Source organism: Letharia columbiana, assembly GCF_014066305.1.
Source record: "Letharia columbiana isolate WasteWater2 chromosome Unknown Sc0000010_s0, whole genome shotgun sequence".
Lineage (NCBI taxonomy): Eukaryota > Fungi > Ascomycota > Lecanoromycetes > Lecanorales > Parmeliaceae > Letharia > Letharia columbiana.
Genome location: NW_023501047.1, coordinates 190,924 through 218,753, shown reverse-complemented (window position 1 = coordinate 218,753; position 27,830 = coordinate 190,924). Strand labels below are relative to the sequence as shown.

At 51.5% G+C, this 27,830-nt stretch overlaps 9 protein-coding genes across 9 annotated transcripts; 4 read left to right on the top strand and 5 right to left on the bottom strand.

Annotated features, from left to right (window-relative positions):
* Window positions 1-530: 530 nt before the first annotated feature.
* HO173_003927 (uncharacterized protein) lies at window positions 531-3,428 on the bottom strand (the record flags this gene model as incomplete). Its single annotated transcript, XM_037305851.1, has 1 exon — window positions 531-3,428. One exon carries the CDS (start codon window positions 3,426-3,428, stop codon window positions 531-533), a length of 2,898 nt encoding a protein of 965 aa, XP_037167044.1.
* Window positions 3,429-4,214: 786 nt separating this feature from the next.
* On the top strand, window positions 4,215-6,548 carry HO173_003926 (uncharacterized protein; the record flags this gene model as incomplete). The annotated part of the gene is made up of 1 exon (XM_037305850.1): window positions 4,215-6,548. The coding sequence occupies one exon, from the start codon at window positions 4,215-4,217 to the stop codon at window positions 6,546-6,548; it is 2,334 nt and encodes a 777-aa protein (XP_037167043.1).
* A 1,727-nt stretch (window positions 6,549-8,275) lies between these two features.
* Window positions 8,276-8,806, bottom strand: HO173_003925 (uncharacterized protein; the record flags this gene model as incomplete). The annotated part of the gene is made up of 1 exon (XM_037305849.1): window positions 8,276-8,806. The coding sequence occupies one exon, from the start codon at window positions 8,804-8,806 to the stop codon at window positions 8,276-8,278; it is 531 nt and encodes a 176-aa protein (XP_037167042.1).
* A 2,873-nt stretch (window positions 8,807-11,679) lies between these two features.
* HO173_003924 (uncharacterized protein) lies at window positions 11,680-13,917 on the top strand (the record flags this gene model as incomplete). Its single annotated transcript, XM_037305848.1, has 1 exon — window positions 11,680-13,917. One exon carries the CDS (start codon window positions 11,680-11,682, stop codon window positions 13,915-13,917), a length of 2,238 nt encoding a protein of 745 aa, XP_037167041.1.
* A 768-nt stretch (window positions 13,918-14,685) lies between these two features.
* On the bottom strand, window positions 14,686-16,209 carry HO173_003923 (uncharacterized protein; the record flags this gene model as incomplete). Its single annotated transcript, XM_037305847.1, has 5 exons — window positions 14,686-14,982; window positions 15,086-15,322; window positions 15,397-15,542; window positions 15,832-15,937; window positions 15,994-16,209. 5 exons carry the CDS (start codon window positions 16,207-16,209, stop codon window positions 14,686-14,688), a joined length of 1,002 nt encoding a protein of 333 aa, XP_037167040.1.
* Window positions 16,210-16,468: 259 nt separating this feature from the next.
* Window positions 16,469-17,148, top strand: HO173_003922 (uncharacterized protein; the record flags this gene model as incomplete). The annotated part of the gene is made up of 2 exons (XM_037305846.1): window positions 16,469-16,509; window positions 16,689-17,148. The coding sequence occupies 2 exons, from the start codon at window positions 16,469-16,471 to the stop codon at window positions 17,146-17,148; spliced, it is 501 nt and encodes a 166-aa protein (XP_037167039.1).
* Window positions 17,149-17,955: 807 nt separating this feature from the next.
* On the top strand, window positions 17,956-19,594 carry HO173_003921 (uncharacterized protein; the record flags this gene model as incomplete). Its single annotated transcript, XM_037305845.1, has 5 exons — window positions 17,956-18,047; window positions 18,111-18,444; window positions 18,574-18,703; window positions 19,151-19,227; window positions 19,325-19,594. 5 exons carry the CDS (start codon window positions 17,956-17,958, stop codon window positions 19,592-19,594), a joined length of 903 nt encoding a protein of 300 aa, XP_037167038.1.
* A 2,393-nt stretch (window positions 19,595-21,987) lies between these two features.
* HO173_003920 (uncharacterized protein) lies at window positions 21,988-25,509 on the bottom strand (the record flags this gene model as incomplete). The annotated part of the gene is made up of 1 exon (XM_037305844.1): window positions 21,988-25,509. The coding sequence occupies one exon, from the start codon at window positions 25,507-25,509 to the stop codon at window positions 21,988-21,990; it is 3,522 nt and encodes a 1,173-aa protein (XP_037167037.1).
* A 492-nt stretch (window positions 25,510-26,001) lies between these two features.
* Window positions 26,002-27,399, bottom strand: HO173_003919 (uncharacterized protein; the record flags this gene model as incomplete). The annotated part of the gene is made up of 1 exon (XM_037305843.1): window positions 26,002-27,399. One exon carries the CDS (start codon window positions 27,397-27,399, stop codon window positions 26,002-26,004), a length of 1,398 nt encoding a protein of 465 aa, XP_037167036.1.
* Window positions 27,400-27,830: the final 431 nt, after the last annotated feature.

The following is a 27,830-nucleotide window of genomic DNA, read 5'->3' as shown; positions in this document are numbered from 1 at the left end:
TTCGCTCACATCTACGTATGCGTCCAGCGAGCTGGAAGTCCTTTTGTGTGTCGGATAGGGAGCATAGGCGGCCTCGTGGCTACGTGGGTATGGCTCGAAGCTGGTGCGGCGGTTGTGTGGTTGGGGTTTGTGGTTGGGGTTTGCGATGGGCTGGAGTCGGGGATCGCGAGTGTCAGGGTTCGATGGGTGAGCGGGCAGGAAATTCACCGTGAGTCGGTTGATCGATGTAGAATGGGGACTTGGAGCGGTCGGGTAGAATTATTATTGTGGTTACACATTGCAGTGTCTTGGATCTATATCTATATATGCATCACATGTGGTATACTTACTCCCAGTGTCTACGCAAGTAGTAGTTTCGTCAGCAAGCTAGGGCGTCGCACCTGGACTTCCCATAAGTTATAGCCTTCCAGCGTTTGTTAGGTATACAGTAAAAGGACGGACTCCTGGAAATGCGATGCACGGCTCCTATGTCTCCGCGCTGTGGTCCCCACGTACATTCGTGATTCATCTCACTCCACCAGCAGCGCGAACTAATGCATCACGCTTTGCCTCCACCTATCGACCATGTCATTTTGCCTCGGGTTGACAGCTTCGACAGGTTGTTGCATCATTGGGTTTGGAAACCCATTGGCTCCTGGAGCAGCAACAATCCCGTTCGCATAGCCTGCGTTGGAAGCACCAAGTCCACTCGCCATAGGCAATCCCCTCATGGGCCCCATCGAGGCCTTTCGCGTCTGATTCATGGCCCACGGCGTATTGCGAGTCTTCGGGGCAGGGGCAAACTTGATGTCATTGAAGGGCCTCGTACTGGCGCCTGCTGCTGGGTGTGCCGCGAGGATGGTTGCCATGCTGTGTCTGGCCGTCATTGCTGGTCTGGCGACGGACTCATCGCTTTCGCCGCTTACGTTGCGAGACTTATTGGCTTCGCGTTGCAGACGTTTGCGGCGCTGGCCGAGGGTCTCGTCGGGGCCCGGCGTTTTAGAGGCGATGCCGGGGGCAGAGGCTTCGTCTTTCGATGGTTGGTCTGCGGGTGAAAGGCCACCGAATTGCGACAGCATTTCGCTGGCGAAGTCGCCACTGACTGGTCCCGGCTGTGTAGGAATGTTTGTAGCTTTCAGTCGTCGGACGCGTTGAGCTAGGGTTTCGTCTTCGTCTTTATTCTCGAGTTGGGGTTTCTCGTCCAAGAAATTAGGAAGGTCGAGAGTGTACATGCTGTTTCGCTTCTCTGGTTCTGTGATCCGCGGCGCAGGATCCTCACCTCGAAGTCGTGCGCGACGATGGCTGAGCGGCTCATTATCTTCCACGTCACGTCTGGCAATGAGACCTAGCGGTCTGTCTTCGTCGAAGAGGCGGGATTTGTCGTTGGCGTCCATTTGGCGTCCTGGAAAGAGCACACCTAGAGGCACGTCCTCGTCATCTTGGTTCCCAGCGGCCAGATGATGGGCTTCAGGATCTTCCCATGCGAGCGTTGTATGCTTCTGTCTCCTTGACTGCTTTTGGACCTGTGCCACAGCATCCAGCTGTAACAGAGTGGAGTGCATCCCGTTTGGAAATGCCGTTGCGGCTGTGCGACCGCGCTGCTTCTGCTGCAGCTTTCGGAGCTGCAGCTCAGCCAACAGAGTAGTGGGTGCCCCGGTATATTCCTCTACTTCCTCGGGTTCCCCAACCTGGTCCTCCCCATCTAGCATCTCCTCCCTCGCATCATGAAAGTCGGTGTCTTCATCACCCAGACCGTCAAATCCTTCATGGGAACGCTGCGGAGGAGCATCTTCACCGTGCAAATCAGCAGCTTCAGACTCATGGTACTCTTGTGCATCATCGAACTGCTGAGCACTGCTTTTCCTCTTGCCAAAGTGACCACCCAAGCTCATCAAGCTACTGTTTCGCTTCTTCGTATTTTCGAGTAGGTTAGAGCTACTGTTGCGCTTCGTGAGATGGTTGATGGTGCTTCTCCTTTGCCCAGGATCTCGAATCTCTGCAGGTACGACGCTGGCTCTTGATTGAGCGGAAGCTTTACCGTACACTTCTGCGCCCACACGGCCGGCAATTGGATGGTCAGTAAATGCGCTGACAGGGGCGAACGCAGAGGCATCGAGGATGCTGTCCAAGGTCGCGACCGCCGAATCCCCTTTGACTTCAACATCCTGGCGAGTTGATGGATAGTCAAAGAACATGGTAGCCCTAAGCTGTGGCGGCATTTCGGCCATCGTTCGGCGCTTGCGCTCCTTCACATGCATGGCTGAGTCTTCTGACTCGGGAGGTACATCGCCATTCGCACTTTCAAGCACATCTGGCAACCACGCAGCTGATTTGCGGGCTTCTGTGGGTAAACTGGTCAAGAGCTCTGAGCGTCGCTTGTCTCGGTGTGGAGCTGCGGGTAGCTTTGATAATCGTTTGGGAAGATTTAACATCATGGGTACTGGAGCTGGGTAATAGACCATGTTCTCGCCTGGTGTTGGCTGCATGTAGGAGATTGGCCGGATAGGAGTTGGCTGGCTTGATACTCTTCGGTTCGTGGTTTCGTCTACATCAATTGGACCATCCGAGTGCGGCGCAATGTGTACGCCATCGAAATCCGTGAAAAGACCTGCAGATTGCCGGTACGTGTCAGAGGACGCTCGAGGTTGCTGCCCATTGTCGGCCACCTCGGATTCCTCGGGTTGCGTATGTGGGATCTCGACACCGTTAAGATTGTATTGTCCATCATTTATTACTCGAAGTGGTTTTGTAGATGACTCAGGCTGAGGCGCCAAGGGTATCAATCGGCTGGATAGCGGCGAGTCGAGTGGCTTGCCCTCCTGCTCTGGCTCAGACACCTGCTCAAGCCGCGGGCCATACGACAGAGATCTTTCCTTGACTGAATTCTGGTGTGACCATGATCCTGACCGCACCGAACCCCTGGGAGAAGCAAAGTATGCGGCGGGAGAGAAGCCACCGTTCCGAGCGACATTGTTTGTGCCCACAATTGAGTTTGACGCGTGTGAGCCATACTCATAGGAGAATTGTCGGTGCAAAGGTATATCGGCCTCTCTTTCTTCACTGTGTGAATCCAAAATCGATGAGCGTCTGCTATGCGACTTTCGTTGTTCTACCCTCATCTTTCGCAACTCTTCTCCAATGTCTGATGATAGACTCAGTCGCTCGGCACTTTGTTCCAGACGTTCGATATTGCCAACGTACGCTCCTTGGATTGATTGGAGGTCTGGAGTGGGGTGTCTCAATACTGAACCCTCTCGTGAGACAGTACGAGGGTTGTCCATCGCGTCTTGTGATGTGTATGAGCGTGGCTTGAAATCTGCAGATGTGGGTCGAGATGTTGTTAAATCATGGTGTTGGTGAAGAGGTGATGAAGGGGAGGATTGGGAGGGAGGGGAGGGAGGGGAAGGAGGAAGCTCTGATTGCGAGGTGGTGTCGTGCTCGCCCTGCATAATGGAATTGTACAGCATATTTACGGGTACTGTACATGCGAGATTGCAGAAAAAGATAATAAAGATAAAGAAAGTTGCGCTGGTGCCAATTGCCAAAGTTCACTGATCCGCGTAAAGTTGTATAAAATTAGATATCCCGCTTGCCGGCAGCCAAGCTGTCAAAAGTACCTAGATTAGTCCCAAACATCGAAGCTGCTTCTGTTTTCATTTTCTCATTTGATGTTTCCAACACGAGCTCCAAGCTGGAAGCCTTGGATTTATTTATTCATCAAGTACGTACGTTGATGGTAATGGAAATATTGAAGTAAAAGTAGTCACGTGGGCTCGGCGGGCCATCAACTCACCAGAGCAATGTTTTGAAGGTCCCGAGGTCCCTGAATCCCTTAGGATGATCGACCGCCACAACTGCCACTAGTCTATTTATAATTAGGTGGTGTGGGCCGATAAGGTCTGGTGTGATGGGTGGTAAGCTTCGGCTTCACATGACTCAGTGCATCCAATATCAAAATTCCATCAGAGTAACAAACACATTTCCCTCCAACCACTTCACCACATTACATAGGGCTACGTCTGACGAGGCTTTCGTCATAACATCAGAGCATCATCACACATGAGGAGTCTCACCTACTCTTTACTCGCTCGCGTTCAATTACACACGCGAAGTGAGGCTATACCTCCATCGCTTTCACTCGTTGTAACCGTCACGAAAAGACAATCCACATATCCACTACATCTCCCTTCTCAACATCCGACCCACACCGAGGATCCCAGGATCCCGTCATCGAAATGGCACATTTTTCCATGAATGCCGCGGATCAGGGAGACGAATCCTCGGACTCCGATCATAGGCAGAAAAGGCGCAAGACAAATCCAATGAGCCATTCCAAGCCAAATGGATCTATCAATCCCGGAGCTTCACCGGCCGCCAACTCCTTCGCCGCCAAAATGATGGCAAAGATGGGGTATGTCGAGGGTCAAGGTCTTGGGGCTACAGGGCGAGGTAGACTCGCTCCGATCGAGAGCCAACTGAGGCCACAGGGGGCCGGACTGGGTGCAGTAAAAGAGAAAACCAAGCAGGCGAAGGAGGAGGAGAAAAGAGAAGCTGCATTCCGAGGCGAAGTGGTCGAGGAGTCGTCTGAAGAGGAGAAGAAGAGGCGGCGAAAGCTCAAGGAGAAGAGAGCATCAGATGGAACGAACGCGGTGGGCATTCCAAGAAAAGCGAAGCCGAAGTATAAGACGGCGGCAGATATGGAGGCAGCAGCGGAGGGGCTGGAAGTACCAAATGTGTTGATGTCTCTCATAGATGCTACAGGCCAGGATACGAAGCTCCTTACATCGACCGCTGGATTGATGAACTCTCAGACGATGGTACCGAGTGAAACAGAATCATCAAAGATTGCACGTAGGGCACGACGAGATCTCGAAGCATTCACCGACGAGTGGACCGCTTTGATGGAGAGGAAGATCTATTTCGAGGCTCAAGAGGCTCATTTGACCTTGGAGATTGAAAAAGACGGAGAAGAAGGAAAAAGTTTTCGTGATATGAAAGACATGATTGAAGCTGCGGAAGATCTTCAGCGAGTGAATCTAGATGATGATTTGGATGACACTTATCGATGGGAAGCTTGTACGAAGAAGTTCGAGTCCTTCCAGAGATCCAACATAGGACAGCCATCGGTATTGCAAGAGCTCGCCGTCGCAGCACTTCATCCTTTGTTCAAACACGAAATGCAGAAATGGGAACCGTTGAAATTATCACGGGAGCCAAAAGGCGGGCTGCCGTATTTGAAGAGACTTCAGCAAGTTCTTATTCCTCAGCGAGAATTCAGTACCGAGCTTGCACTTCAGCACGGCGACTCCTACTCTATACCGCAGACTAAATCTACCACCCACTACGAAACTATGATTTATTCCCTCTGGCTTCCGCCAATGAGGTCTGCTATAACAAATGATTGGGATGTTTATCAGGACTCAGATGCTCTGATCGATCTCCTCAAAGCATGGAAACCTGTTCTTCCTCCATTCATTTGGGCCAATGTCATTGATCAGCTTGTTGCGAAACGTCTCACTGGAGCAGTAGCTGCCTGGAAGCCACGCAACGCTCAGAAGAGCCACAGAAACTCTTCTAGGCCACCTCATGTCTGGCTGTTCCCGTGGCTTCAGTATTTAGATGAACAACATACAGATCCAAAAAGCTCGACAGGACTGTTATCCGAGGTCAAACGGAAGTTTAAAAGCGTGCTGTCTACCTGGAATTTGTCTACTTCTCTACCTGTCGGAATTGAGGAGTGGCGAACAGTGCTTCAGTCTGAGCTTCCTTCTATGCTCGTTCGAAATTTGCTTCCACGCCTTGCCTTGCATCTCTCCACAGACCTCATCATCGACCCGAGTGATCAAGATCTCACTCCGTTAGAAGATGTGCTGCGGTGGGCTCCGTTCTTCCCCCTCGAGACGATGGCACATCTGCTCATCGCAGAATTCTTTCCCAAATGGCATCAAACCCTCTATGTCTGGCTTACCTACGAAGGCGTGAATTACGCTGATGTTAAGAACTGGTACAGTTGGTGGAAAGAGCAGGTTTTAGGGAAAGCATTGTCAGCTGGGTTCAATGAATTATCGTCAATCGCAGGTGAATGGAACAAGGGCCTCGAAACTATGAGCCAAGCTCTCGACCTACTCGAAAAGGGCATGGACGTAAGCACGCACTTGCCAGCGCCATCGCTGGATACGTCCTCTGAATTGAACCAGGGGACCCCTCCTATATTAACACCGACTGCTTCAAAATCATCCGGACCACCACCTCCTCCTTTCACATCTTCAACGACATCTCATACTTTCAAAGCTCCACAGATCGATAATCCAATAACGTTCAAAGACGTGGTGGAGGAGTGGTGTGCAGAGAACGGTCTTCTCTTATTTCCTCTCCGTGAAGCCGATCTACAGACTGGGCTTCCTCTTTTCCGCGTCACGGCTAGCGCAAGCGGCAGAGGAGGTGTCGTTGTCTATCTCAAAGGAGACGTGGTCTGGGTTCGAGGTATTGCTACAGCAGGGACCGAAAAGCGTATATTCATGCCTGTGGGACTTGATGAAACGTTGGTGGCAAAAGCCGAAGCAAGATAACACAATGAGGGGCGCGAGGAGAACAACCGTCGATTGTAACACTAGATCAAAGAGCGTGTAACGGTGAAGTATTTCGAAGAGGAAGAGACCTCGTCCGTCTGCCTCACAGATTCGTTCGGTAAAGTGATACCTCTTTCAACAGTCTCTTCTTGACAGTTTCCCCAATAACATTCATAGTTGTTTCAGAATCCGAGAAAATGATAATCATTTGCTCTGTCCCACCTTGGCTTCTTGACCTGTTCGAGCGTCCCTCTCCCAAAATCTTCGACACCGATTCTTTTCTTCTTAGCAAGCTTAATTCCAAAATTCCATTATTCGATTTCCTTATTTCATACTTACCTATATAACGCATGCGTGCGCAGTCTTATTCTTTCGTAACTACACCTCTCCCACGTGCCTTGATTTTCTCTCTATTCACCATCAATCTCCCAATCGAACAATCTCACACCAACCCACGTCACTACCATCACCACGCTAGGCCATCCACTCACCACTGATGTCCATCCAACCAGCACAGCTGAGCCTCACCCCCAAACCAGCCCTGATGCCCACCCCCCGAGCACCCACCCCCATCCCCAACCCCGAGCACCCACCCCCATCCCCAACCCCCGTCCTCCCCCCCCAACAAATCCCCCTACACCATCCCCCGCCAGAAAACTCCTTCCGACCCCACCTCTTCCAAGAAAACGTCCACCACCAACCGCCCGCCCGCCCCCTCAGTGCCTCGGTAGCATCCCCAACCCCACCCTCCTCAAGCCGGACCTTCCCCCCTACTTCTCCGCTCATCGCGGCCACACGCGCCCGCAGCGACGCAATTCCCCATCCATACCACCTCCGCGCATCCCTGGCGCCGCACCACGCGGATCGAAGTCAAGCGAACAACAACAACAACAAAAAAAAACGCCTCTCCACCGCAGCTGCTCCGAAAAGAACTTACCCCGAACCCGAAGCCCTCCAGTCCCATCTGAACTGAACGACGAGACCACAACCTGAACCCGCAAAACGACGATCCGGTCCCGTGGCCCTGGAACGTGGATCTCACCCATCAAGCCTGAACCCTCGGGCCCCCCACCTCTTCGACAGCCGCTTTCGGATCAAGCACCCGACTCCCTCAAGCCCCCTCCCCGTCACCTTCCTCACCCTCACCAACCCTGGAATCTGAGACCGCATCGACACCGCCGCCGTTGGTACCGGACCGGACCGTGGCGGTTCAACGCCTGGACTGGATAATTTCCGGCGACGCTGTTAGCGCGGCTGATGATGGTGGTGCGGAGGGAGGGGATGCGGCGGTGTGGGGGGGAGCGGGGGGCGAGGGTTGGGTGGGGTGGGATGGTGTTGTTGATGGGTTTGGGTTGGAGGGGTGGTGAGATTGGTGGAGAGGGGGGGGGGGGGGGGGGGAGGGGGCGGAGGGGAAGGAAAATGTGAGACCGGTGGCTGCCGGGGCGGGGGCGGATGAGCGGGGTTTGGGGAGTGGGGATGGGGATGGGGATGGGGACGGGGGGGAGGTGGGGTTTTCGTGCGGGGTGGGGTTGGTGAGGTTGTGGGGGGTTGGGGGAATGGGGGATGTGGGTAGAGGATTGATGATGTTTTATTATCCTTGGCTTTGGAACAGATTTGTAGTTGGGATTGCAGCTGGTGTAGTATTGCATGATATCTCAACAAAGTCCATATGCACGATGATTTCTCCGCTTCACTCCCTGTTCCGCGCCCAGCTAGGGAATCTCGGGCTAGGCAAGACCGTCGCGCTTCTGCTGCAAGTATGCGGCTACCTGCTCCGCGTTCTGGATCGGGTGGAACTGGGCGTCCGGTTTGTACCAAGGCGAGTCGTCACTGCTGAAGAAATTGATCGTTGTGTCTTGGCCAGTGAAGAAGCGCCAATTGATCGTTATGTCTTGGCCAGTGAAGGAGTGCCACTTGAAATCGTGCACCGTGAAGTCTCCGTTCAGCCATTTGGTGTAGGCGTCGTCGCCGGCGTATGTCTCCAGCTCGTTGGGCCGTGGGTCCAGGGAGACCTGGCCGGACATGAACAGGATTCCCGAAGACATGATGAGCCGGATCTCCTCACGCATTACAGCTCCGTGCGAGCGGTCCCCTTCGACGGGAATATGGCTGACGGTGAGTCCCTCCGGCGCAACGTCTCGGAGGTAGGCGAGATAGAACTCGACCCTGTGATTGACTTGCTCAGAACCGTTCAAGCGACTGTAAGCCTCAATTGTTTGCTGGGAGAGCGCTTGGTTTCGTGCGAATGGAGAAGTCATTTTGGAAAAAAAACTTTGCTGCTGAAGTGGATTGTCCAGGGACTATCAGTGAACACGAGGATGGGGCAGTGCTGATGGTGGAGTGAGTGAAGATTGGAAGGTTGTGAGACCAGGGTTGCCCATTATATATGTTCAACAAATCCCAGGATTGCCTTCACTTTGTGTTAAAGCTTTGTGCTGAACCGAAACCGTTTCGCCTGATTTCGAGGGGCAACGCCCCGAGTTAGATTCAGCTGTTGAGACCGCAAGATGTTTCAAGCCCGTCCAAGCGGAACGGCGCTGTTGCCTCTGTTAGACGCAACATTTGGGTCGTCTGCCTCATGTTTCGGACATGGCGGCGTGTCTTTATGTGCGAATACCAGGTGTTACCGGCACGGAGCCGAGCAAGTGCGCCCATCATTGTGAGGAAAACACACTCGAGGCATCAACCCGTTATCCTACGATCGTTGAGTGGCTAAAGGAGCCTCGGATCCAGCAAGAGTAAGCTTGACTTCTATGTCGAGTGGCGTAGATATTGGGCGCCAAGCCTGAAACAGCCGTTTAAGAATGCGTTATTGAAGCTCAAGGCGTGCTGATCCTCCGAAGTGGGCTTGTGTCTCATATGGAACAGTACCTTTCGGAGGCATTGGACCAAGAAACACGTTATATAGCTAGGGTTGTAGCATCTTGATTCGTGCACATTTTGCCGCTTCGGTCCTTCGTTCAATGTTTAAGGGTCGCCTCAACACCTTAAGCTTCGGCCGAAGCACGCTCGGTTCCAGCACAGAAAGGCGTAACTTTGAGAATCTAGCCCAGATTTGAGGATTGAGGAAAGGTCACAGCAGTGGTGGCAGCGTGATACTTGCTGAATACTGCGAAACGGGCTCATCGAAGGATTCTTTCTGAGCGAGCGGTGGAGACACCCTATAAAGTAGTCAAAGCTACTCGATTGTCAAATTGGTGATGTTTCCTGCGTCTTTGATCAGAAGAAGCAAATGTAAAGCACGTAAAGCAAATTTGGTGTAGTTGAAATGACGTGTTTTTGCTGCGGCCTCGGCACGCACAAAAGTCGCTTTGAGCTGCCACAGTATGCTTGTATGGCCAAAGTGACTCCTTTGTTGGGAAAACAAAAAGGTATAAAAGTAGAACAATAGAATATAAAGGTAAGTGATACATGTACCACCCCGCCTCACATCCGTGAATAGCTTCTGGGTACGATGGGTGTCAGATCCGATACAGTCTACTTTGCTTAGAGGCAAACTCCCACAATCAGCTTTACCGTTACCCCCGAAGGGCGAATGTAGTTAAGATTCAGCGCACCGAAAGAGTGTAGGAGCGAGTATGTACAGGAGGGGCTTCCCGAAGGGAGAAAGGATCCTATTCACGAGTTACGCAGTCTGTAGGTAGCAAGACCACGGCATTTGAAGCACTCCAGACTACTCGTACTGTCCAGAAGTGAGTTCTTTGATAGAGCGAGGACACCAATAGATCCTTCCACTTAGCCGAATATCGGTTAATCTATTGGTGTCCTCGCTCTATCAAAGAACTCACTTCTGGACAGCACGAGTACGCCCGGCCCGACCATCCCGGAAACAGCACCCGGATGTGAGGGGGTGTCAATTTATCAAAAGGGGGTGTATATGTATCAACTCCCAATATAAAAGACGTGTTCTGCAAGTGAGGATCCGACAAGCAAGCACACTGTCGAGTCTTCCATGCCTGCAACTGTGGTTGACACTGCGTCAATCCGCCACCTTATGACTTTGATCGAGGCGACTGGAACAGCTCGAACCGTTCGCTTCGCTGACGGTCACGATTTTTAGGAGTCAGGCCGGGAAGTACTCGTTTTTTGAAAACAAGACATGTTGCTGGAGCACTATCTGGACATCTTCCCCAAATACAGTGACATTTTCCGGCGACGTCATTCAGCAGCTTGACACCAGCGAAGCATGGTTGGTCAGTATACGAAAGGATCTTTCTTTGCGCAGGCGCTTCTGATGTCTTGGACAAGGCAGAGAGGCGGTCAAAATTTGAGTGATGGCAAATATGGGGGAAGAAGTGTTTGTGTAACATGAAGTGAGGTCCAGTGGTCCACATGGCTTGGCCTTGGCAGGGGGAAGCGCCCGAAGCGGCTGGCGCCGATGCCTGACCCTTGCTGAGCTGAGTTTAGTTTGCTTCGTATCCAGCGGGACGGGAGCCAATGGCCTGGCTTTACAGCGGGAAAGAAGGGTTAGCGTTGTGACTAAAAGGTGATAGTGATTAATTGTTTGCGCTTCGATAAATGATTGGAGGATTCTTACCGACCTCTCTTTTTTAAAGTCCCCACTTCTGCCTGATGATGATTTCTCTCCTTTTCATCTTATTTCTTATCTTACTTATCTTACTTTATATGCATCATTTCTACAGAAGATACATGTAGAGGGAGGCATCCTGTTAGATGCTTCTCTCATCAAGTAAAGTAAGGTCTTGCCCTGTTGATCATTTAGTGCCCGCTTCAAGTCCAGCAAATCAGCAATGGCAGCAAGTTTATGACAACAAAGCATTTCTACCTACCTTATGCTCCTGAACAATGTACTATCCGCCCCTCCTTTTTGTCTTTTGTTCGCTGTCAACACAAGGGGCAACATCACCTTTCTTTCCACACAATGAACAATGTCATTGAGTTCTCTTGAAGCTTTCTTTCTTTGACTAGCCAATACTTCGACACTTCCTCTCTCACAGCATCTTAAAGCTTCCACCATCACACAACACCACACGCGACACCGCAACACCACAGCCAGACCATCTCTAATCCTTATATACCTCACATCTCCAGTCCACGGACGCTCTGCCTCGCCTCACCCATCGGAAGCCGGTCAGACACGAATACCTCGCTTCATTCACAGATACCAGATATGGCTACATCAGGCGCTAATCCCACCTCTGCCCTGTTACAAGACATGTTGCGAGAGAAGAAAGCGCAGACACAGCGCGTGAAAAAAACTTATGACCCTACGAACGGACACAAGAATGGGCGCGACGACAGAGACATTCAGAGCTCCCCAATTCCATCAATGAGCGCAAGAGACAGGTTCGACGCACATTCTCGGCGCGGCAGTGGCGTTAGTGTCAGGAGTGTGACGATGCCGAAAGAGATGGGCTTTAGGGAAATGGAAGAACACATCTCGAAAATCAACAAACAGAATTTCGACCTCAAGCTGGAAGTCTTCCATCGCCGCCAACGGAATGAAGTCCTTGAGTCCAGGCTAGAAAAGTTTCAAGAGCTAGAGGCTAACAACGAGGAGCTACAATCTATCAATGAGGAGCTGCTGTTGGAACTTGAGAAACGAGATGTCGCGATCCAAGAAGCTGTCAGCTTGATCTGTGAGCTCGAAGCCAAGAACGAAGACCTGCAAATGGCAGTGGTCAAAATGGACTTCACACAATCGTCCAGCACATCGGGCCCAGAGCCTGTCAAAGAAGGGAATAGGCTTTCGGCTTCACCTCTGTCTACAATATCAGGTATGGGGCCTAGCGATGCTTCCCTCCTTACTGATATTGGCCTCCCAACTGATCTACAAGTACCATCAGAACACAGCCTCTCAGCTCCTGACACACTCTCCCCGCCAAAGGCGAGTTCAGCACGCCGAGTCCCATCTTTCCTCCGAGAGACCAAGAAAAGCACCAATGTCTTACGTAGCATGTATTCGAAAGACGGGAACGCAAGCTTCGTTAGCGTCGCTCAAACCGTTAGCCTTTTCAGTGGAGACGATGATGATGATTACGTGGACCGGCAAATGACAAACTCTCCACGGCTCAGCATTCTCAGCGAGAGCGGCTTCTCAAGTATTTACGGAGGTCGCAACGATCAGATCTTTGGTGAAACAAACAACAAAGGCGAAGTTGCTGAGCCGCCTCTTCCCGAACTGCCAAGCAACCATCCACAGCGGGACACTCAACGCGAATCAAGATTACACAAATGGTTGGATGAGAGAAATATGCCGAGGACGCCTTCTCCAAAGGCTAAAGCCAATGACAACATCTCATCAATAGGTGAAGTTTTGAGCGAAGTACCGAATTCTTCCCATGACCGAAACTCCGCAGAGACTATATCCATAGTCCAACATCCTCGTGAACAGCGTACTCCTGAAAAGCGGCAGGTCAAGCAGGTTCGAAGCCCTGAGAAGAGATATGCCTCACCATCCTTCGGGGGGCCTATTTTCGGAGCTGCTGTATTGCCACCTACTCCGGACACGATGAGTACGGCCACGTTGGATGCTAATTCGTCTACACCTAGCATTATCACCGAAAAGAGTTTGCTTGATGGCACACCCTATTTAGCTAAGGGCTACTCGGCATTGGTACCAGATATCCGCCCTCAGACTTCCGATAGCACCAGTGGGTCAGCAAGTCCGGGATCGTTGAAAGACACTGCTCGGCAGGACATGAGGGCTCGCAGCGACGCGCTTGGCATCTCTGAATCTGACACTCCAACGCGGCCCTCGCTCAGAACCTACGGCACGGAGACGTCCAGTGGAGAAGCGTTGTCATCCACACAAGCATCCCGAACCCTATCATATCCATCTCCAACGAGCAGAGCGCGACGTCTGTCCGACCAGCGATCTCCTAAAAGCTACAGAGGATCTGATTCGAATAGCGAGAAGACACTAAACCAATCGCCGCAGGAGCGGCTGCGCTCAGGTAGCGCTGCCACCATCACGCCCATCAGACGTACAGCTAGAGACGATCAGCACTCACCTTTCTTCTCCCAAAATGCAGCCGCTCCATCTCCAATCACCGCTTTACCGCATCTCGCCGCATTTCCTCAGCCCCAACGCGCTTCGTCCTTCCGCTCCAGAATTGCGAGCAAATTCAGCCGCTCCATCAGCAACGTCAGTCGTATCCCAAATCCTTCCTCTAACCCTCAAGATAGCATGCCCTCAAGACCTCCAGTAACCCGCGCCCCTGCCTCAATTCAGCACGCTCGTCTGCCGAGGCCGGCAAGTTTGTACGGTCAGCATCCCGTCCCCGTTCCTAGCCCTAGTCCTACTCATCGTTTGAACCCAATGCTTCCAGAAGGCATGCTAACAGACCTGGAACGCTACAGCGCCGGATCTGCCAAGCACCTCGAGCGGCGAAGAGATCGCAGGTGAGAGCAATACGACGAATTGGAGAAGGCACAGTTATTCAAGTAGGAGAGAAGGGTAGATGGGTAGATGGGTAGATCTGCAAGCACGAATGTCAAGCAAGGGTTGGATTGGAACAGATAGAGACAGGATTGTAACACCACAGCTGGTGAACAAAAAGGGCCATAAGAGCCTCGTTGGGCAAGCCTCACTATGTATCAATACGACTGTTTGTTATTTTCATGCATGGGAGATAGAAGTAACAGCAGCTCGAGGTCAGCATGACCGCAATTCCCCGGCTCTAAGCCCAATCTTTTCATGAAAGCTTACCTAAATGTCCTGATAAAACATCAAGAGCAAGGATTTCTACCAGGATAACCGCGTAGAAAATTTGACTTCAGGCCTAGATTTGCTGACGCGGAAGCCGCGATCTTGCAACTCGACACCATTGGCTTCTGACATCAACAATATTCAATACCGGGCTTGGAGGTCTACACATCAGCTTAGGCTTCGACGTGAGACTCTGTGTTTGACAGCGGGTGGACCCAAGACGCCAGCGTCAGAAAGCCAGGCCCCGAGCACGAGCAAGGCCAAACCCCCTCTCCCCATCGTCCAGGAACCTCGTTGCGGGACCATTCTCCCTTTTGCCGTCGTAGGAGTTGCCTGTAGAGTACGCGTCCGACTGAGACGATGCGATCCTGCCGGTTTTCGGTCGACGTTTCTACAAACACCGAGGAGCCATAGCTTATTGACGAGGACCACTTTGACCACGGTCTTGCACCTGTGATTGGCCAGTTACTCGAAGAAGTCTAGGAAAGCAGTGGGCCGTGAGACGGCAGCATCAAGGCTCGTGAGACGTGGGCTGACGGCTTCCACATCAATGATAATGTATACTGGCGGTAGTCCAGCGGGAACAGACCCGAGAAGCACGAGCCACTGGATCTCCGTTGCCGCGCGTTGGAACTTCGTGCAGCTCATTGCCATGGATCGCTCACTATGGAGAGCGTCGTTGAGCCGCAACGCTTGAGACACTAGATCTTCTAGCAAGTCAACTACGGACGCCGTTTCGATGGTGTCCTGTTCGATAGTCTTCTATGCCCAGAGGACTGGGACTTTGGAGTCACGGAGTAAACTAATGGCGTTTACACAGAAGTCCTTCACATCAACGGCTGGTATGATTGCCTTTTATCATTACCAACGAAAAATCTTTCGTGGCTTTCCAGGTCTGGAATTTGGGCCTCAGCCAGAAAGGCTTAGGAGCCGGAACGGATCTTGACCGGTTTCTGTTTCGCATGTAAGTGCAGTATTGGAGGTTCTTGACTGCGTCCATGCTACAGGGACCGGAGGTGAAGGTCATGATCTGTGATACCTGCAAGTCCGAGAGTCGTTGATTGGCATCAAGGTGGGCGCTCGAATTGACCGAACTGGTATGCTATGCGTAGTATTCATGGTCAGCGTCAGGACGCTCTACGATAATCTTGACTTACTGATCAGCAAGCTCTGTACCTCCTTGAGTACGGCATCAGAGTTATTTTGTCTTCTGATCAGCTCCTGCATTTCCAAGTGAATATCTCGCTGTTCGGCCTGAGCGACAGCAGAAGCCAAGCCATAAACCGTCCGCGTGCATGCCCCTATGTCTTCAATGAGATCGGCTTAGCGCAGTTCAACGGGACGTGTTAGCGAGTGCAGAACGTGCATTGGCTTGCTTTTCCAGTACCAATCCCGTGCTCGCATCAAGAATCGGATTACGAGAGCATAGAGTTCAGAGACAGCTTGCTTCAGCCTTGTGGTTGGATAAAGCACCGTGACAAGTTCTATTTGAGGTAAGGAGTCTACAATTCGGCAAAGACCTTTGGCAAGGGATCGTGTCATCCTTTCGGGTTCACGACCAACTGAGGAGGTTCAGCGCCAGACGAGTGATCTTCGACTCTGGTTACTTACCACGAACAGAAACTTCATCGCTGCCCATGCTAACGAGACATATTCTGGGTGCTGCTGCACGAGTACGTCCAGGATGTTTCCATAGAATTGTACGCGACTTGAGAACCTCAATAACCATTTGTTAATCTTTGAGTGTTCGTGCGCTGCGTCATATTACCGTACGCCTGACGTCTTCAAGACTTGTAGCGCCTTAAACTGCAGCCTTTCTTTTGTGAAATCTTTGGTGATGGTCGAACCAAAGATTTCGACAGCTTTGTTGAAAGCTTCATGAGCGGCATCAAGACATCTGACGAATGAGACGGAGTAAGCAGGCATACACTGAAACTGGTTGGCCTCTTGATCAATGCATACGGTCTGTCCTCGTCCGCTTGGTACCATTGTGATTGAGATTACATCGCAGATTCTAATACCTAGTCTACACTCTTGGAGAACGGATGCATGATCTATGATACTAGACATTCCAGAGCTGCCCAGAAAACGCTGACTGGTTCGGTCAATGATGTTAGCAGCTTAAGTGGGCCGACTTTTGGAAGTACTCTTTCCACGCAGCTACCCACACTGCAGGGCTGACTGAAGAGTTAACCTTGTGCGACAATCGATACTCCGTACAGTTCTTAACTTACTCGCTTGCTCAAGTATGTTCCTAACGGCCGTTACCGGACCCAAGTATCCAGAAATGTGATACATTCGAGTACGCGACATTTATCGCAGCAGATACGAGTGCGAAGCGGCTCGAAGACAGCAATTGATACGAAAGTAACCGCTGGACAATCGGCAGAGCGGCCGATCTGTCACTGTCGCCAAGACAGACGCCACGAGTTTTTTCGTCCCCACACTATAGCGTCATAGCACTCGAGGACGGAGAATCAGAAAGAGAGGCTGAAGTCGACGTGTCCGGAGAGGCACATACCGAAAGGGTCTCTGAGGGGGTCAATAGAGTGTCAGAGCCAACCCTCGACGGAGACCCCGACAGAGCTCGGCTTCATCTACAGGGAGCGTGAAAAGGCTGGAACTACCGGCCGGGATACTGCAACTATTGAGCAGTACAAAGGTGTTCAAGGATTTGTTCCTGCTGCAGGCCTCTCGGCGCATTTGACCATCTCGCATCACCAGACGTCTGGTAGTCAATTGTCTCAAGAGAAATTGGCTGCTCTGTCGAAGCCACTTGATGAGGCAGACATCGCTCCGGTAGGTCTCATTCGATACAACCTAGACATAAACCAAGGAGCGTTAGGGCCATCGCAAAGCTGCTGGATTAGACACCATAGCGGCACGGCCGACAAGGTCAAATTCTCCTGGGCTGCGGGATCCGTCTAGAAGGCGCCGTAGGAGGTCGCCAGAAATAGTATTTATTCCAGCGAATCGCTCAAGTGATTCTTCTTCCACTAGAAAGGAGTTTATTGGGTCCGCGGTGAGCATATCAAACGACAATGTGGAGGAAAAGTCGCATCTTGAGACCTGGGTATCGGAAATCACCCTCAATCATCCACATCGCAATAGTAGGGGTACATTGCAAGAGTCTAGCCGCGCAAACAATCTCAATCTTTCTGCCCATGCATCTTCCCCGGAGCAAAACTATTCGATGGAAGATCTATTGAGTCGTCTAAAGAGCTTGGAGCGGGGAAACCATGAATTAAGAAGCGGGACAGCAGAAGAAACCTCGCATACGGCGCCACCTGGAGAACCTTCCACTACATAGACCCAAACGTATTTTTGGAGTCACCACCATGGGGCAGGAAGGTGAAAGAGGACCGGTCCTTTACGCAAATTCGCCACTGAAAAATGTTCAGTTCCATCTCGAGCGACCCTCCGAGATAGCTTTCATTTTCTACAAGGAATATGATCAATCCCCACCAGCCGATAGCAGCATAATAATGTCGTAGGACGGCGTATATCGCATCAGACACTGGTCCTAAACTCGGAGCATCTGATATCAGCAGTGGAACGGCCGGGAGGAAACATTCTAGACTTCGTTCTTGCCGGATTTTGATCCGTATGGGGAGATACCAGCCCCATATATGTTCATTTACCACAGCATGCCGCTATTCGATCACGTTGTACCCCATCTCCTTCACCTCGAACATGACTTGTTAGAACAGCTGAACGAGAGCGTACTCGCCAGCCATGGCCAAAACACACGTTGCTGCAAAGCGCCGCGTAGCCAAAGGTATCGTCTCGGGACGGCTAGTGGAATACCTTGTACGACCAGGCGATGTGTGAGTCAGGACACAAGACTCTGTGCCCCACGCCTATGTAGCAAAAGAAGAAAAACCGGACAGGGAGGGTTCACGCAAATCAGAAGAAGGACGGCCTGTCACGCTCAAGGCAGAAAAGAATCAGGGGCCGAGAAAGCGAACGTACAAATTTGAGGTCGCTGGATGGTCTTGCGCCTTCGACGGCTCGTCCAAGAAAAAGGCGACTACAATTAAGATTCAGCTCAAAGTGGGTGACGAAGATTATGAAGTCAGGATAGATAGCCTGAACTATTCTCCTTTGCGATTTGATGAGGGTGACTTGCATAAACTACATGAGGTTAGAGGGAAGATGTTTTGGAAGTGCCGCACGAAGCGCTTCGTATCCTATTGGGATGACGAAACCTTTGTTCTGGGTAGCGTAAGTGTGCGTCAGAAGCTCAATAACAATCAGAAGGCATTTACCATCATCAACTGATACCCTGACAGGTTGGCGAAAGATACATGATCGACATCGATACTTACAAGACGCTACATCCGAAATTCTCAGCTATCTACAAACCCGCTTCACCCTGATATTGATGCGAAGACGATGGTCAGAGACAAGCCTCCCGGCTCGGAATCACTACTTGTATCTCCACCAATGATCACAGGCTACAACCTGCGAACTAAAGAATGGCGTAAGTCCACCATTCTTCGCCCATCACCATACTTTCGCCAGCCGACTGTGCATTGCAGGAGACCTCTTAGTCGATCAGATCTCGGATGTCATTTGGAACAAGCAAGCCTTTGAAAACCCTTGTTGCTAAAGAGAAGACCAAAGAGCTTGCGCAGGCTCTCATAACCAACCAACTTGCGGCCGAGAAGTCGACGGATCTCATTCTCGGCAAAGGGAATGGCTTGACTATCCTGCTACATGGTGGCCCGGGGACTGGCAAAACATTCACAGCGGAAGGGGTGGCCCGAAATTGCAGAGAAACCATTGTTCCGATTTACTTGCGGCGACATAGGCACGGAACCTGACCAGGTTGAGACATATTTGGACTCCGTATTTACTCTGGGCAAGATTTGGGATTGTGGTAGGTCAAAGCTTCGCTGTTAAAAAGGTCGAGGTTAATGACTGATAGTCGTTCTCCTTGACAAGGCGGATGCGTTCTTGGAGGAACGTGGCTTGGCAGATCTACAGAGAAATGCTCTAGTCTCGGTTTTCCTGCGCGTCCTGGAATCCAACGTTGGCATCCACATCCTCACCTCCAACCGTGTCGGCACTTTCGACGAGGCGTTTCAAATCCCGTATCCAGCTGGCCCTGCGCTACCAAAACCTGACCGTCGCTCAACAGAAAAAGATTTGGCGCAACTTCCTTGCCCGACTCAGAAGCCTTGACGCCAGCAGTATCGAGTTCGACGACGTTAGGGACAACGTCGATGAGCTTGTCAAGGAGGACATGAACGGCCGCCAGATCCGCAATGCGATCATTACGGCTCGCCAGCTGGCGCTGTACAAAGGGAGAACGTTCTGCTATGAGCATTTGAAACATGTTATAGAAGTCAGTGGGGAGTTCGAGAAGTAGTTGAAGACGCTGAGGCAAGGGTTGTCGGATGATCAGCTCAATAGGGAAGTGGGATTCAGGTGAGACTTGGAGGTATCACTACGGAGTAATGATAATTTCTTTATATAGCTTACATCCACACAATTACCTTTTAAAACGTCCCCACCCCTCGACACTCTCTCACCGTCGCACTCCTGCTCGCCCACGCCAAACATACCCTTCACAAACTCGCGTATCACATCAAGCAGCGCGCACATGCCTTCTGCAATCACCCCAACCGAAGTCAAAACTCCCGAAACCGAGCTCGAAATCGAACACCTACCCCATCTCCCCGCACCGCAAAGAAACGTAACGCGGAGACGCAAGCCGGGTCGGCCTACCGCCCTCCATCCCAAAGGTTTCATTCCGCGCCACTCGGTCACGTATGTGCATCGCTTTTCGATTCGTCCACGATGCGTGTGTGTGCTAGGTGCAGATGGGCCTGCTCACGAACGAACGAACGAACGAACGAACGAACGAACGGACGGGGCGGAGCGGAGCGGAGCGTTTTTTGTGATCGCGACGGGTGACGGGGATTAGCTCTAGCGGTTTTGGGAGTGAGGATGGGTCGGGCTCGGAGAGGATGACAACGAGATCGAAGGGCAGAACGAGACGAAGGGGACGGTGGGGGTGAAGGGGGTGGGGGTGGGGGTAAACCTCCCGACCGATCCTAGCTGAACTGAGAACCTCGACTCCGCATACCTACGCTTTGAACCCTCGCGCTGCAGGCCAGCTACGGCGCGGATGCAGGGTAAGGGTTACCCCGATCGACGGCTCCCCCTCGGCCCTTTATTTCGTCTGGATCGGTGGATGTTCTCGGATCCCCGCGGACTACCTTACTTTGGGAGCTCGATCGCGGTATGGAGCCGAGGGTCTTGGTCTTGGTCTTGCTTTTGTTGGTTGGTATCTGCGGTGGGAAGGGAGGGAGGGAGGGAGGGAGGGAGGGAGGAAGGGAGGGATTGGAAGGAAGGAAGGAAGGAAGGAAAAGATTGGAATGAGAGAGAGAGAACTTTTTGGACAGTGGGTCTGAGAATGGTTGGGTTCGTCCTTGATGTACTCTGGATGCACCGATGAGAGAGTGTGCGGTTGGTGTGGTGGTGAAGTCTGCCCTGGAAGTGGATGGATTGAAGCATAGGTCTAGGGAGGAGGGGATGGGAGGGACGTACTTGTGTCTACCTACTTGGATGTGCACTCGCCAAAGTCCGGACCTTGATGTATTACAGTAGGAGAGGATCTTTCGTAGAGAAGCTGTAGTGCAGAGAGTACACATTTTTCAAACCTCCGAGAACTTTTAGAAATCGAGGTTGTGTTGATAGTGGTATATGATGGTGTGGTAAATAAGGTATCGAGCCTGTATTCCTGACACTATTGTATAACTCCATCGATGTGATTTCAATTCTAAAACACTTGAAGTTTTAAAAATCGCATTCTGTATCTTATACATTTTTCATCCATCCTATCATATCGTTGTGATGGATCACCACACAAAGATTCCGAATTCCGGAGCGTGCACATCCAGTAATTGACATACACCAGCCGCCCCCCCCCCCCCCCCCCCCCCCCCCCAAAAACCCCCCCAAGCCCCCCCCCCCCCCAAAGCCGGCATCCCATGCGTTTCGGAGCCGCGAATCGACCGTTTCGGAAACTGGCACCGATCGGAGAAGATTCCTTCCGCGGCGTTTTTGGCGGGGTTGCTTTACTCTATGATCAATTGGGATCGGCGAGATGGTTGGGGATGGATGCGGTACTGAGTGGCGGGTGGAGGTCGTCGGGGCTGGGTTCACGGATAGGGGAAGAAGGAGAAGAAGAAGGAGAAGAGAAAGAAGGAGAAGAAGAAGAAGAAGAAGAAGAAGAAGGGCGTGCTCGCGTCTTGGTGTGGCTGGATGCCTGACTTCTCGCCGGGTGGCGGAAATGGGGGGAGCGCGCTGAGGAAGGTTGTTCGTTGAGGTTTTTGAGCTTTTGTTTCTATATTCGGTCAGCCGGCCGTTGTGCTCTTGCTACCTGGTTGGGAAAGACCTTCTCTAGAGCTGAGATGGCAGTGGAGGGTGGTGTGGAACTGTCTCGTGACTGGGAAAGGACTCGACAGTTGTATGGAGGGTGATGGCCCTAGATAACTTGTTAAGTAGAGATACGTTGGTACTAATAGAGGTAAATTAGATTGTATTGCAATCGCCACCACCTTCTCTCAATAAATACATGACGACTAGCCAAGATGCTCCCATTACGTAGCAAAAGCGAGTGAGTAATCCACCGCTGGGTATCTCTAGAAGCATAGTATCCATCCCAAAGTCGTGTAAACTCCTCGCTGATCGTTGATGGAGACCTCCCATATGTAATTCTCCTTTCAGTATATTCATCAGTATTTTACTACCTTATCATATCCTTCCTCCTTCAACAACACTCCTCCCGAACACCTCTATCTCCCCTGTCGCATCCACTCTTCGTTTCTCACATACCCAATTTCCACCTTCTTCCCTGTAACTCACACTTTCTGCTCCACTGCTATTCCTACTATGACTCGGCGCCCAAGGACTTTTCCCAATAATGGCACTCCTCCTCACTGGTGACGTACTGTCAGCTGGTGGAGGCGGTGGCGCATCCATCGTCTGTGGTATGTAGAGGCCGGGTTGAGAGGTGGAGAGAGTTATGGTGGGACTTTCGAGCAAAGGAGAAGAATCACTGTCGACTGAGGACGGATGCCCGTTACTGGAGGAAAAGCTGTGGAAAGAGCCTGCGAGGTTTTGGTTGCTGGCGTTGACATTGTGTCCGTTACCGTCCGCTGGTTGTAGCAGTGACGGAACCATCATGCCTTGTTGGAGAAAGGTTAGCGGCGAGCCGCTGTTTTGACTATTGATGCTACTTTGCAGACTGCCGTTACTGCCATCCCAGGCTCCACGGCGCAGTTTCTGCAGTGCTTCGAGCGACATCTCGTCTTCGGGAAGATTCATTAAGCTTGCTAATTGCGGATTCGACGGATATTGCGCCGAAAGAGGATAGCCGTGCATGGCAACTGAGATGGCAGAGTTGCGGTTGCTCCATTCGCTCCGTTCCGTGATTGGCGTGAGACTGGGATCCTTGTTTTCACGGCCACTGTTCATCCTGTGGATACCCTCGAGCACTCGGGGGCCAAAATAACCACCATTCACGTATTCGGATTCGTTGAAGCCGGATGCACGAGCGAAGAAACCAAATTCTTGGCCGTAAAACCCGTCATCGTCGTTCTCGAGAGCTTCGGCATTAGCGGCTGCAATGATTGTGTCGTCGGCTTCTTCATCGTCGAAGCCCATGTGGGCGTCATCAAAGGCGAAATTTTCGGCATCTTCACTCATCCTAGGCCCTGAGAGACTGTTCACAGGCAGGGTCATTTGGGTGTTATATCCATGCATCTGCGCCGAAGGCTCGAGACCATCGTTGGACTCATGGGTGCTTGCCAGACTGTAGGACCGCTGAAACCGTCCAGCGAGCTCTGCTTGATTGGCCGCCATTGCTAGTTGATCATGTAGGCCCAGGTTGTCTTGCGTAAGACCAGCAGCTTGGCTAAAGCTTCGTCGCGTCGGCTGCTTCAGATCTGTTACTGAGTCCCTCAATTCGGCCGCAGTAGCATCATCTTCTGGCGATTCTGGCAGGGTAGGATGTCTAGGGTCATGATTGTTCAAGGGCTGGCGAGCCACATGAGTTTCTTGTCCTTTGGTCTGGCCTATCATAAGGTTGTTTGGGTTTTGAGGCGCCGGTAGAGGCTTCAAATCTCTCAGCGGCAGTCCATACACTCTGCTCGTATCGTCATCGAACACTGATTCATCAAAGCCTTGATTCTCTCCATCATCGATGTCTTCGATCATTCCATCATCGAAGTACATATCATCATCATAATCTTGACATTCATAACGGCTTGGCAAACCAACGAGATTGCTTTCGGATGCAGTCTCTCGTGGCAGAGGCTGTACGTTGAAACCTGGATCACTTGCTACACCAGGGACGGATTTCGGACGCGAGTTTTCCTCTTTCGATGGACTCTGAAATACTTCGAGCTGTAGCTGGGCTAATTTCGGTGACGCATTTAAGACTACAACGCCATTCGGCTGACTTTGACTGTCGCGCAGCGTGCCCGGTGAAGTGAGACCTGTGCTCACAGGACCGGAGTCGCTGTCGAGCGGAGACTTGTTAGGTAGTATAAAGTTCAACTCTGGGGCTTGTTGCATGACAGGCAATTCGAAGTCTTCATCATCAGCATTGACGCCGGGTATCTTTTCCTCCAAGCCATCATCGTCCTCCATGTCACCATAATCAGCATATTCATCCTCGTCATACAATTCATTGCCATCAGAGAGTACACTCTCACGTTGTTTCCGTTTGGCTTTCTGCTGCCGGTGCCTCTCTTCCAGTAGCTGTTCCTGAGCAGCTGAGCCTACGCCGGCAAGGTCGAAGCTGAAACGAGACGCGTTGCTTTTGTAGCGACGTGGAGATCCTGGACCTTCGAAATTCGGATCGGAAAGCGAAGTAGATCGAGATCGAGCTTTTGGTGGCGACATAGCTGGATATGGTTGAGCAGATTCTTGGTTTGGGAGGGGAGTTTCCAGCACCTTGTCAAGAGGAGGCCTTGGAGGGGGAGAAGAGGTTTTCCGAATGGCGTCGATACTGCTTGAAAATGTTTGACCGGCCTTGGGGGGCACTTTCGGGGGCAGTGCACGTGCGAAAGCCGGCAAGGACGATGGATCTGGTTCTGGCCGAGACTCTTGGAGAGACATCTTGTACATGAATGCTGACGTCCGCCGTTTGGCGGGACTGTCAAGATCGTCATGCCATGCCTCTATGTTATCGTCAAAGTTCTCCTTAAAGACTGGAGTATGCTCTCTCTCGGTGCTGCTAGGGCTTTCGTCCTCTAGGAATGAAGAACCCGGGTTTGGAGAGATCCTTTTTTGGCTAATTTCCGACGACCCTCCCTTTTCCTTGGTCTGTACTATTGGTATACTGGATTCACTGGACGAATTGTTGCGGCCTGGCCGAGGAGCACTGAAGTCGTGAACTAATTTACCACGTATCCTTGGGTCATAGTCATCCGGCAGCCGCATGCCAGATGTAGTCTGACTCTGTGAATATGCTTCTTCCACTGCTTGGGACGACCTTCGACGCGCCAGAAGAGACATTGGATTGAGAAGATTGAGCCTAGTCTTGGCATAACGGTTCTGACTTGTCGTTGGCTGCGCTTGGTGATGGGGCTTGCCGGGCTGAGGTGGAGCCTGCCGTTGGTGTTCAGGTTCGTGATGGGAGTGTTTTGGCGGTGGTGGTGGAGGGCGCCGTAACGGTTCAGGAATATATAGTTGACTTTCTGGCGCAGTTCGTAAAGATTGTCGACCAAGCGGCTCGCTGTAAGATCGCATGGACTCGTAAGCTGCATCTATTGGCCGCCTTGGCCTGCCTGTAGAAATCTGGGGTTGGCTTTGATCTGAATGCGTCGGTAATGTCCCGGTCCCAAAGCCTCCAGATGTTCTATTCGGGTGATCTTTCGGTGCCATTGAGGTACTGCAGCTGTTGCTCGGCACAGGTACTGGTGGGACTGATGGAACTTGTTGTGGGGGGCGCTTTTGGGGTTCCGAAGGTGCAGGTTCTTCTCTGTGAGTCCAAGCATCTCTTGCCTCTGCTCTTTCCGAATCTCTTTGGGAAGCAACGCGTGGTATTGGTGGCAATACTGGGGGATTGGGTGAGACGGGCGAGTCATTGAGACTGTTGGTTTGAGAGGATCGTGGACGCGGGGGATCCAGGTTGAAGGTTGGAGGACCTTGGGGTGGTGGAAAGCCCTCATGATAGTATCTTGAGGCAGTACTTTGGGAGGGAGGGGAAGCTTGTGGGATAGCTGAGCGTCTGTTGTTGGGCCGTATGCCGTGAAGGTAGGAGAACATTGTTGGAAAAGGCCTCTTGGGCAGGAAAGGCTAGGCTCGCTTCAGGAAGGTAGGCAAAAGCATAGCGCTATAGTCAACTACCAGCATTGACTCGCGTATAAGTTTAGAAAAAGGTGGAGAGGTTGTGTGGTACTCGAATGTGAGAATAACAAAGGGTATGGGGCCGCACAAATGGCCATTGCAAAAACGTCACTAAAAGCGGCGGTCAATGCCGAGCGCGGGCCTTTCGGGTTTAAGAATGTCTGGACTCGAGAGTCGAGACTCAAATAGTACTACTAAATAAAGTAATGTCTCCCACATCAGATTGAGCCTTGCAAGAGAAATGAAATTGCAATTCTTGGTCATAGAGAATACGGTTGCTGCTATGTACTGGAAAGCGACTGCCACCTGGGTATATGTACTTGCTTGGACCCCGAACGCCATTGCTATGCTCTTTCATACACCCGACCCGCTTGGCAACATCGAATAGCTGCGTGAGCTTACTCAAATCTTTCATACAGAAGTCTTCTCCTTCGCCCCCTCCTTCTCCTCTGCCTTCTCCTTGATCACTTGCTCTTTGGCTTCCTTTTCCCTATCGAGCCTGAATTGCTTCTGGACATCGGGATTCTCCCAGTCCTTGACGAGCCTCCATGCATCTTCCTCTACCAACCCTGCTTCCCTCAGGTTACATGGTCCCCTGCCCCATTTTTCCGTATACACGTCACGGCCGAAGTCCATCCACATCCAGATTCCCTTTTCAAAGCCCTCGGGGTCTCTATAAAAGGGTTCGCCGTGACCTCCACGCTGCCGTGCTTGCCAGGTGTTCCGGCCGCCTTCGGCATTCGATTTGAGGTCCTGCAGAATGTTGAGGCTATGCACAAGCTCCTGATAGACGGCAGAGTTGCGTTGACCTTCTGGCTCTCGGGGAAGGATTTCTGTGGCGCCTTCTCTCTTTGCCGTCGTCTTTGGAGGATCAGCACCGCGTTTGTATAGTCGCTCTAGATCGTCCAGGGAGGTATGAACATCCCACACCCTTCCTGCCTCTGCGCCTTCGATCCTGAATTTCCTCATCCATAGTCGTTCATGCATGTCGCAATCGGTCATGTAGAAAGGAATCATAGTATCCCACCCCCCAAGCTCCACGAATGCCTGGGTACGCACTAACGCTAATTTGTCGTACGCAAACCACCGCGTAGCAAGTGGACCCCAGGCAGGATCCAGCGTTTCCCTTAAAGCATCTACAGCACGCATATAAAGCGACTTGTAGGGTTCGCCATTCCATTCCTCGTCGCTGAGCACGACCGTGTCCATATGAGCCCACCAGTAATGCGACCAGTTGTTCTCCAATGCTGTAAATGTATAGAAATTTTGCAATTGAGCGAAAGTGAAGAGAGTAGGCGTGGAGATGACATTGACAGATAAGATCTTGGTTAATCGGTGATGGTCGAGATAGAAAGGGTTTTGAAGGGTGAGGAGGTTATTGCGGTTCGAATGCATTACTCCAGTGTTCTCGATCACGTAGATGTCTTCTGGAGGCCATCCTGCTGTGATGTAAGATACGACAGTCTGTTGAAGGAGAGGCCAATTGCGCGTGAAGCCAATGAAGAGTGGAGTCGATTCATTGACATGAGGAGTGGGAGGATTGTTCCATGATGGGATCGGAGGCAGGTCAGCTGGGGATTTCGCAGATGCTGCGAGAGGAAAGGCGTCTATGACTGGTGTAGGAGTCGCGGTGGAGATAGGTTTGTGAAGAGGTGTCGGTTTCACGGTAGGTATGGGTTGTTTGGTGCGTCCAAGCGGCCCGGGAATGCTATGGTGGAGGTCGGTTTGTGTAATGATGAGAGCTGTGACGATGATGAAGGGGAATATAAGGATAGAGAGGCTGCGTCGGTGCAGGCAAAAAGAGAGCATTGTCGTGGCTTCGAGCAGATGCCCGAAGCGTTTGTGGATTCAATGGTGAAGGCATTGTGTCATGGGAAAGTCATCCGAATTCCACGATGGATTCCACTATGAAACGGGTGTAGAAAGCAAGGCACGGTTAGTAGTGTATTGGGAATCTGGTCCCTTCTTCGCTGGCTAAGCCCCTTCGGGGTAACCCCTTCTTGCTTAATACGGAGCACGTCTGACCGCAAAATCTTACATTACAGTCAGGTTTACCCGATTTCAATCAAGTTACCCGGATTTACACTAGTTCGAGCTCAATCCATGAATTTAGCAACGTGTTTTTAATGTAAACATAAATATATTACGATACATCAATAATCCGACGTGTCACACACACACGTCGCAGTCCCTGAAGCCCACGGCGCAGTGGCCATCCTTCTCCGTTCTTCTCTATTGTT